Here is a 10583-nt window from a genome sequence, read left to right as displayed (position 1 = left end):
GTTGATTTACGAATATTGGTTCCTTTCTAGGTTGGTTATGCTTTTATTGAAGCCTTCTGATTTATTTGGGATCTATGCTTGGTATTGATGTTTTGTTAGAGTAATTTGAATCATGGTGCTGATTGTCATATGGTGATTCAAGGCTCTTATTCCCGATTAAGGAGTTGTATTGAAGCAGAATACTGCTGTAGTGTTATGTTAAGAAGCTTAATACTTCAGATTAATATTTACTAGTCGCAAACCCGTGCTATGCTATCAAATATGTGTCAGAAGATTATTCTAATCATGTACACAATCTTCTCTTTTTCTTCCCCAATCTTCATACACTGCCAACTCTGTCTTAGGCTTGAACTCAATATAAGTTCATTCAGTTTTATGTTGTGTAGGATTAAATGTGTTTCGTTTCCTATGTTGGGGCTTCTTTCGTTTCCTACAGTAGCAACACTTGATTGATGCAGCCATAATGCTACACTACCTCATCTACCTCATAATGCTGGAAATTATGAAGGTCAGAATTAAAAGCCTACAAGTATATTAAAAGTAATTAGACCTATTAATGGTAATTTGAACTCTAGTAGAATAACCTACTACTAATTTCATGAAATTGAATCTTGGAAGATATTTTTCTAAACCTACAAATAAGTATATAAAAAAAAAATAGGGAGCATAAAAAAGGAAAAAAGAAAAAAGAAAACAAAAACAAAAGCAATTTCGAAATTCGAAGGAAAAGTTTCGTGTACCTAGCAAATGTTCATGTTGTCTTTCCCACATTGGCTCCTACGTTTGCACATCCTTGAGGTCACTCTAAGTTAAAACCCCCAAGCGTTCCTAACCAAAACTAATATATATATATATTTTTTTTTATGAAATATTCAGTAAAATTGTTAACAAGATTTGAATACAACCACCAATCCAAAAGAAGGTTCAAGTTTTGTACTCTTCTTGGCAGTAAAATAGATAATTACATGGTTAGATTCAATATAAGAGATGTTGTCATAGCAATGATGTACCAAAAGCTCATTCTTGCATTATGTTTCAAGTCATTCAAAGTTCAGTGCTAACTTAAACCAATTACAACAAAACTGAAACCTCACCATAAAACCATAACAGAACCAACCAAAAAAAAAAAACTGAAAACCTTAGTCTCTAATGGAGTCGCTTGGCTTTGAAGGATATGCATATGAACATGGGGCTGAAATTGGAATGCGGATCTTGGTCAACCTAGATCTTTTACTATTTTCTGTAGATTAATGCTAGTCATTGTTTTAATTGCTTGTTGACTTCATTTTGTTAATATTTTGAACACAATGTTGTTATTTTACAAATAGAAGCAAGAAATTCCATGCTTTCCATATTACATATCACAAACATAATCTTAAATTAGTATGATGTCTCACTATCATAAACATAATCCACTTATGCAGATTGTATAGGAGCCGTACACGCATACGTTGCGCTCCCTGCCTGCGTATTGCACTACCGGGCAGCATATTTAGAGGGCCGAGGTGCCATTGATCTACTTTTGGATAGTGGAGGGGCATCATCCCAAGCGGGTCTTCCGTCAATTTGGGATGAAGCAACCAGTTCCACTTGTCGTGGATACGTCGACTGTCCCTCACAAAATATCCCTCCAGGGTAAATGGGAGAAGAATTGGGAGACAGAACATGATGTCTATATTCAACAATGGGCCAACCGTGGGCATGAAGTTCGCGTTACCCCTCTCCTGGACGGTGATGATACGTACCTTGTTCAGTACATGCAGTGGTACAATCGCAACACAAGGCAGTACATAGCATTAGAGTCTGCGTACTGGGAACTCATGGTGAGGCAACAATTCCTTCCCCTTTGTTGAAACCATTGTTCGATTAAATATCTTCAGCAGGTTTATCATGCATGCAAAACTTCACAATAATTATTGTCGTTACATCTCTATGGAGTTTATCTTTCATTATATTTTAAACCCAAAAAATATTGTCTACATGGAGTTTATCTTTATGGAGTTTTATCTTTCATTATATTCTACGTCTCTATGGAGTTTATCTTTCATTATATTTTAAGTTCTTCATAAATAAGTGATTTTGTCTTGATCCAATTTGTTTGCATGAGGAATGGTTAATTGGCAATGGGTTAGGTAGACCACACATTTGTTCATATAATTACATTCAAATTTTAAAAAGGGTGGGTTGGGTTTTATTCTTTTATTTATATTTTTAGTTTATTTGTTTTTGGTTGCCTGCAATTTCAAATGGACGGTGCAACTCTTTTTAGTAGTGATATTTAGACATTTCATGATAGTTTACAGTCACACTAGTTAGCCTTACCTCTAGGACTGAAAGCTATCTAGTGTGATATGACAGATATTACCTGTATAGTGTATAACTGTTTTATGGTTATTCTCAATTTAAGGACTACAATTTCTCATGAAGCACTGTAAAATAATGAAAATCTTATTTTTCCCTTACCTTTGCTTTGGAGCCAAACTCAAAGGTGCTACTTTTATGTTCTAAATTTAAGATCATATGCTCCTGTTAATACGGTTTACAAAGCGTTACCTTAGGTGGATAGGTAGGTTGTAATGTATCTTGATATACCTAGTCCTTGGACACTGTTTTTAGTCTGGCTTAGATTAAACCTATTGCAATAGTATGTTTTACATGAAATAAGATAGATCGAGCCTTGCAAGACAAGAAACTTACACACCAATGACTTAATGTACACACCAATGTAAAACATACAACCTCGTGCAGATTAAAAGTAGCACCTTTAGGCTGCTCAAGAACTTCAATGTGTAATGTGTTGGCAAACCATGATCAAAACATAGAGTCTAGATTTAGGCTGCTCAAAGTCTGTTTATTTGTAAAGTTGGAATTGAGTGATTGTAGGATTTATTTGTCTAAATTTGCAAGACTTAGATTAAACCTATTGCAATAGTATGTTTTACATGAAATAAGATAGATCGAGCCTTGCAAGACAAGAAACTTACACACCAATGACTTAATGTACACACCAATGTAAAACATACAACCTCGTGCAGATTAAAAGTAGCACCTTTAGGCTGCTCAAGAACTTCAATGTGTAATGTGTTGGCAAACCATGATCAAAACATAGAGTCTAGATTTAGGCTGCTCAAAGTCTGTTTATTTGTAAAGTTGGAATTGAGTGATTGTAGGATTTATTTGTCTAAATTTGCAAGACTCGATCAATCAGACCTCGTGCAGATTATTTTTTTTTTTTTGCAGAATTTTCAACTTAGCCTAAGCCTGGTTTGACATGTAGGGTTTTATATTTTACTCCAAGTATAAAAGGAAAAATCCTAGCTCTGTTTTATAAGTCTTTTGATGTGTTGTGTGTTGAATCTCTTGTGAGATCTAGAGGAGTTTACCTTCATACATACTTAGGGTATCAAGATCAAGATTCATGTCAAGAATTTGGTGATCGCTTCAATTGCTACATAAAGAATTTGAAGAAGATCTAAAACCTTTGAGTGGAGTCTCAAAGTCACAAGTGGGAGTACTTGTGGTTGCAATGGATCAAGAAAGAAGTAGATTGTGGACTCGGAGCTGTCATGTGATCGTGGTAGTAAGTTTTCTATAGGGATGGCAATTTAAATCAGATCCGCAGATACCCGGCCCGACCCGACCCTAATGGGCTGGATTTTACCCGGCCCGATAAAGAATAGGGTCGGGTATGGGTTAAAAAAAAAACTCGAAGCGGATCCGGGTCGGATCCAGGTTTTATCATAAAAAACCCAAAACCCGACCCGGTTAAGACCCGGTTATATTATATATAAAATTACTAAATTACCCTCATATATATATATATATATAGTTAAAACCCTAAACTTTTGATTCCTCTCCTCATTTCAGCCTCTCACGCCTCTTATCTCTTCGGCTCTCTCACTCACTGCCTCTCATCTCTTCATCTCTCAACGAGCTCACACGCACGGCCACAAGCCATATGTATAGCGTGATGAACATCATGAACTCATCAGACAAGAGCTAGCGGGACTCCCATTTCCGACAGATGGAAGTACCGATACCAGAAGAGCTAACCGTCCTCGCCGTTCTAACAGATTTAAGAAGGGAAGGATGCAGTTTTGTCCTCGCCGTTCCCATTTCTCTCAAGTCTCAACTCCATTTCATCCTCACCGTTGCCGATCTCGCATTGTCTCCATTTTTTTTCTTTTTTCTTCTTTTTTTTCTTTTTTTTTTTTCTGGGTTTAGGTCGCCTAAATCATGTGAATTTGTGTTTTTGTTTGTATTTGTGTTTATGATTTTTGAAAGGGAAAAATGAAAATCATAGATCTGAAATTTGTGTTTGGATTGTGATTTTGAAAGGGAAAATGTAGATATGAAATTTGTGTTTGTGATTTCTGTGATTGTGATTGTGATTGTGTTTAGATCTGGAAAAAAAAAAAAAAAAAAACTTTTGGTTGGGCCACGAATTGGGCCCAATCCTTTAACGGGGCCCGTGAGGCCCGCGAGGCCCGGCTGGGGCGGGTCCGAGGCCCAGGAAAAAAACCCGTTTAGTTAACGGGCCAAGTCCGGGCCATGGGCCTTGACCCGCGGGTCAAGTCCGGGTATAGAAAAACCTGGCCCGAACCCGATCTATTGCCATTCCTAGTTTTCTACTCGAGGTAGCAATAGAATATTAGTGGTCTAAGTCTTATTGTACAAACTTCAATTCTTTCATAGTGGAGCTGTTTTATCTTGAGGATAGCTAGGTTAAATCCTCCCCAAGTTTTTTACCGGTTTGGTTTTCCTAGGTTATTATATCGTGTGTTCTTTATATTTTCGTATTTTTTACATGATATGATTTGATTATATTAACCAAGATCTGAATTATTTTTCTAAGTAATTACTTGGCTAAATAACTAGGTTAAACAACTTGTATTTTAAGAGGTCTAAAAACATACAAGTGGTATCAGAGCGGGTTAGCTATTGTATTTAGATCCTTTGATCTAAGAGTTAATCCTTAACTCCTATTGTCATAAATTCTTTGAAGTTCTTATTGCTAAAACTCCAACTTGTCTACTTTAGGTTTGTCTCACTTGTTGCATGTGTTAAGTCTTTCCTTAAGTATTTTCGTATAATTACCTGTGATGATAATTTTGTGTGTTATACCGTTTTAACCTCCTTAAAGGCACATGATTCTTGTCTTTGGTATTTCGATAGTGGTTGTTCCTGGCATATGACTGGAAACAAAACTCTATTCAAGGCACTCTTTGAATGAAAGATTGTGATAGTTACATTTGGAGATGGAAGCAAATCTGTGATCAGAGGCATTGAAACTATGGCATTCCAAGGTTGTCAGTATTTGAAGATGTTTGGTATGTTGATGGGCTGAAGGCTAACTTACTCAGCATCAGTCAAATTTGTGACAATGGACTGAATGTTCTTTTTACCAAGTATGAATGTTAGATACTTGATGGAGGAGGTGACTGCATGTGTATTGTTGTTAGGATAGCTGAAAACTATTATGGTATAACATCAAGTATAAACACCAAGTGTTTTGGTGCGAAGATCAATCAAGTAGACTTATGGTATCAATGGTTGGGACATGCAAGTCACAAGCAATTAGAGAAGATTTCAAAGTGTGATGTAGTTATTGGTTTGCCCAAGTTTGAAAAGATAGAGAAGTGCATTTGTGGACCATGTCAGATGGGTAAACAAGTAAAGTCCAAGCATTTATCTATAACTAAAGTTCAAACTTCAAGACCTCTAGAGTTGTTGCACATTGAGGCAAAACAAGAAACTTACATTGGTGTGTACATTATGAGGCTCGATTGAGCCTTGCAAATTTAGACAAATAAATCCTACAATCACTCAATTCCAACTTTACAAATAAACACACTTTGAGCAGCCTAAATCTAGACTCTATATTTTGATCATGGTTTGCCAACACATTACACATTGAAGTTCTAATATATTTAGTTCTTAAAGTCCTAGAACCTAACAAAAGGGTTTTCCTTTACATTGATAATCTGGAACGGAACTGATGATCAAGGGGATCTCCTCTACCTCGATCTAGCTTTGGAATGATGATCAAAGGGATCTCGTCTACTTTGATAATCTGGAACTGAAATGAGGATCAAGGGGATCTCCTCTACCTCAATCTAGCTTTGGAATAATGATCAAAGGGATTTCCTCTACTTTGATAATCTAGAACTGAAATGACGATTAAGGGGATCTTATTTACCTCGATCTGGCTTTGGAATGATGATCAAATGGATCTCCATGCAAGAAGAATATGACATAGAAAGACAAGAGAATAATAATAAGAAAGATGACATAGTAATGGAAAGAACAATACGTATAGAAGCCAAAAGAAAGAATCCTTGTACTATAGAAATAATGCAAAAGAAAAACCTAGACATAATCGATAAAGACAAAGAAAAAGAAATGATAAGAAAAGGCATAGTAAAAGAGATGTTAGAAAAAATTGAAAGACAATATGATGAAAAGATAGAAGCTATACGTAAGAAGATAGATATAAAAGAAGAGATAGAAAAAGAAAGATAAAGGGGTACTTTAGAAGAACTAGTCAACAAAGGATGGAAAAATAATAGTCCTAGGAATAATGACAATTTAAAAAAAAATTGATGAAAGACTAAAATCAATTGAAAGGTCCATATTATATACCCAAAATGGTAGTTTGGCAGAATTAACTAAAAATATAGAAATTTTAAATTCACCTTTAGATATAGATAGAGAAAGAGACATAACAGTTTTAAATACTACTAAGTCATCAGATAATGAGAAAACTGACAATCATATTAGAAATACTATTTGTCATAAATGCAAACAATATGGACATACTAAGAAACAATGTGATAGACATAATAAAATTGTTAAATTAGAGTTTAAGAAAGATGTAATAAATGAATTAATGGAAATGTTTGACATTAAACAAAAATAGATAAACCAAGTAATGAAAAAGGAAAAACTAAAATCAACCAACCCACTCAAAGTCAATAAAAGAAAAAGTAACAAAAAGACATAATAATGAAATTGATAGATAATCTACCTAATCATTTAAAAGACAAAAAAAATACTATTTACTAAAATTGAAAGATTCTATAGACATACCTATTGCTTGTATTAAGTGTAGGAAATATGGGCACCATGTTATGGAAGGTGGAAAAAGAGAAAAAGTTAAGAAAGAAAAGACAAAAATGAAACAAGATGGAATGAACATAAAACCAGTAACCCTACAAGATTTGATGACAGAAGCAAAAATAGTAAAACAAGAAATTAAAGAAATTAAAGAAGATAATTCCACAGACATAGATCAACAAAATATTGTAGAAATAGTAAATTTGAAAGAATTTTCTAAACCCATGATAGATCCCCCTCCATTAGAAAAAGATGTTTCAGAAAATGATAACAATAGACAAAATTTCTTGAGTTTAATTGACAAAGTAATTTTTCAAAAATGGCATACAAAGGTCACTCTAGTAATTAATAAAGAATTCTCTTTGACAAAAGTTGCTTTGATAGATTCTGGAGCTGACATAAATTGTATACAAGAAGGATTAATATCTTTAAAATATTATGAAAGATTATCTAAAAGATTAACTCAAATACTTAATTATGAATTACTTAATGTTTATAAATTACCTAATGTTCACACATGTTTTGAAACTATTTTTAAAGATCTTTCTTCTAAAATTATTTTAAGAAATCCCTTTATAGCTTTGCTTTACCCCCTTTTGATGACAGATGAAGGAATTAAAATTAATGTGCTAGTTTTTAGATTCACCTCAATCCTAATCCCAAAAGAAATTCATTCCCTTAATAAAGCCACTATCCTAAAAGATAAAGAAAGAAACTATAGAACAAAAAGACATTTGACAGAAAAATTACTTGATGGCCAATTGACAGATAATGACATCAAAAAGTTTAAACAGGATATAGAGACAGAGATTTGTTCTTATTCTCCCACTACTTTTTTGCATAGACACCGACATATAGTCCAAACACCTTGTGAAAAAGAATTTAGTGGAAAAGAGATAAAAAAAAAAAAAAATGGAACTATGCTTACACAAATAGTATTGGTTATCAGTACTTAATGTCCGCTCAATTCTCAACAACTCTTCACTGTCACTGACCTGGTTTTGGTTTGGTTTGGTTTGGTTTTTCAGTACCATAATTTTAGCCAATTCATTCATTCAAACCCTCTCTGAAAGTACCTACAAGGCTACAACTTCTTTGTTCTGGTTTCATTTTTCAGTACTAAAAAAGATTGTAAAAATGCGTGTCATGGTTCCGGCAGAGGACGTTGACTTGTCCACCGTCAAGTACGAGCCTGAAACAATCCAAGGTCAACCCACTTACTCAAAATTCCATTTCATTTACAGGGTTGCTTTCATTTTTCATATATGTGTACAAAAATTCAATCTTTGTTGTTAGAGCCTTGATTACTTAAAAACAACAACAACAAAAAAACTATGATGTTTGTTGCAGCACCGCATTTGACGGGGTCGGTGTTCAAGCTGTTTGTTAGGATAGTGGAATCAAGGGTGTTGGGTTCTCTGATCGTGTCTTACTTGAAAAAGCAAAATAAAATGGTTGAGGTTTGTGTCTCTCTTCTTCTTCTTCTTTTCCAGTTTCTGTTACATCTTAGATTGAATTATGTGTAACAATCAAGTGGGGTTGTTGTTGTTGTTGTTGACTATAAGAGAATTGGATTGGCAGATATTGCGGAATACTGTCATACCTGAGGCTCCCATGTTTAAACCTGAATTCCCTCCTCAAGGTTTTTTTTATTTTTTTCCTTATACTCATTAGTTTCTCTTCTTTAATTACTGTTTTTTTTTTTTTTTTTTTTTTTTTTGGGGATAAGATTTTAGATCAATTTTAGTTAAAATTTAATATTTGGTTTCTGTTTAATGGTTACTAATGGTATCAAGCTGCTTCATATTAGTATATCTTATTTAATTAGTATTTAAAAATAATAATGATTGTTATTATTTTGTTAACCATCTGCTAGTTTAATTATTTGGTTTTTGTTCAATGGTTACTAATGATATCAACGTGCTTTTTGAAAACGGAATTGTATAAAAAAGCTGTACCCGGAAAAAAAAAAAAAAAAAGTGATCTGTTTAAAAAATCTGTACTTTGAAAATCTATGGTTTGAAACCAATTTACTCAAGGGATTGATAACTGTATCCATCAATCTCTAGTTTTATTTATTACATTATGTGGGAAAACCACAGAAGGTAGTTGCAATTTGCAAATATTCATTTCATACAAGTACAGAGAGTAACAGGAAAATTGGGTGTCACACACAACATAGTGCTTAAACTTGTGCACTTAATTTACAAATCTTTGAACATGAAAAATGTTTTAATGAGTGTGATGTGAATTTTAGAACCAGAACATGGGTTGTTGTCCTTAAAGAATATGGAAAACCTGAGGACCGAGTTGAATCAGCCTTAAAGTGTCTTCCACATTATGATCCTGCCAGCCGCAGGAACGTGGAAACAGCTTCATCATTCCGGTATTGGAAGATACGTGATTATGCCCATGCTTATCGGTCTGGGCTGGTGACCCCATCTATGGTACGTTGCTGTTACTAGCTAGGAGTTGTGTTTATTTTCAACTGGATTGCAAAAGGAACATTCCGATTTCAATTTATAGGTGGCAGAGTACATCATCCCAGTTATTGAAGAGTTCCGCAGCAAGAAACCCCCAACACCATTATTGATTTCCTTTGATGCTGAGGAAGTCAAGAAGCAGGCTGCAGCCTCTACACAAAGGTTTGAGGAAGGTAATTCTGAATTTTAAAGTTTCATTCATGCATATGATGGTATTTACAATTTTTTTACCTATAAGAAATAATTCCACAATAATATAAAATTTTTTCAAGCATGATTGTGCTGACTGTGGTGGAAATATAGCCCAATTAATCACTATGACACCTTTTAATGTTGGTTGTGCAGGAAAACCATTATCTATATTGGACGGGATTTTCATGGCAATCAAGGATGACATAGATTGCTTCCCTCATCCATCTAAGGGTATGCAATCATTGAGATATTTTTTTATGGTAAAAAGGTTTCATGAGACTGTCTCTGAAGGTAGTAGAAAACTTTAAAATGTCATTCTATGATGACAGGTGCAAGTACATGGATGCATGAGTTTCGCTCTGTTAACAAGGATTCGGTTTCTGTTTCAAAATTGCGTAGCTGTGGTGTAATCTTTTTAGGGAAGGCAAATATGCATGAGTTCGGCATGGGTACAACAGGAAATAATCCAAATTACGGGTAAATTTATTTCTTAACAACTAAAATAATGTAAGTTATAATGTAAATTTATCTATGAATTTAAGTCATTAATTATTATCAACACGCTTAGAGCTTTTTAGCTCATTGGAATAAATTAATTTTTTGGAACATGTATGAACCAAATTATTCCTTGATAGCTTTCCTAAATATTGAAAATGTTGTCTTTGATATCAGTACATGCCAATTGTTTAAATAAGGAGATTTGGGACTGAGAGAGATGCTTTTTGGAGAAGGGTAATAGGGGTTAAATATGAAAGTGAGAGAGGGGGGGGGGGGGGGGTGGGGGAAGAGGTT

The 10583-nt window shown here is 34.3% G+C and overlaps 2 protein-coding genes across 2 annotated transcripts in view; both read left to right on the top strand.

The window, feature by feature from the left end:
- The first annotated feature begins 8134 nt into the window (after positions 1-8134).
- LOC112017790 (fatty acid amide hydrolase) overlaps positions 8135-10583 on the top strand; it is an 18680-nt gene continuing 16231 nt past the window's right edge. Inside the window, exons 1-3 of the mRNA XM_024050235.2 lie at positions 8135-8323; positions 8467-8576; positions 8698-8758. Coding sequence (XP_023906003.1) covers positions 8254-8323; positions 8467-8576; positions 8698-8758 — 241 coding nt within the window. The 5' untranslated portion in view covers positions 8135-8253. The remainder of the gene's footprint in view (positions 8324-8466; positions 8577-8697; positions 8759-10583) is intronic.
- Positions 9202-10287, top strand: LOC136068222 (fatty acid amide hydrolase-like). The gene is made up of 5 exons (XM_065775097.1): positions 9202-9221; positions 9374-9563; positions 9643-9772; positions 9945-10022; positions 10121-10287. The coding sequence occupies exons 1-5, from the start codon at positions 9202-9204 to the stop codon at positions 10270-10272; spliced, it is 570 nt and encodes a 189-aa protein (XP_065631169.1). The 3' UTR covers positions 10273-10287.

The sequence above is a fragment of the Quercus suber genome, unplaced genomic scaffold, assembly GCF_002906115.3.
Source record: "Quercus suber isolate HL8 unplaced genomic scaffold, Cork oak 2.0 scaffold_105, whole genome shotgun sequence".
In the NCBI taxonomy this organism is placed as follows: Eukaryota; Viridiplantae; Streptophyta; class Magnoliopsida; order Fagales; family Fagaceae; genus Quercus; species Quercus suber.
Note: the sequence above shows the minus strand (reverse complement) of the source record. Positions and strands in the feature narration are given on the sequence as shown.

Coding starts and splice junctions, on each gene's coding strand:
- LOC136068222 (XM_065775097.1), top strand. CDS start 9,202: ATGTGGGAAAACCACAGAAG. Junction 9,222..9,373: donor ATGTGGGAAAACCACAGAAG/GTAGTTGCAATT, acceptor TGTGAATTTTAG/AACCAGAACATGGGTTGTTG. Junction 9,564..9,642: donor GGCTGGTGACCCCATCTATG/GTACGTTGCTGT, acceptor TTCAATTTATAG/GTGGCAGAGTACATCATCCC.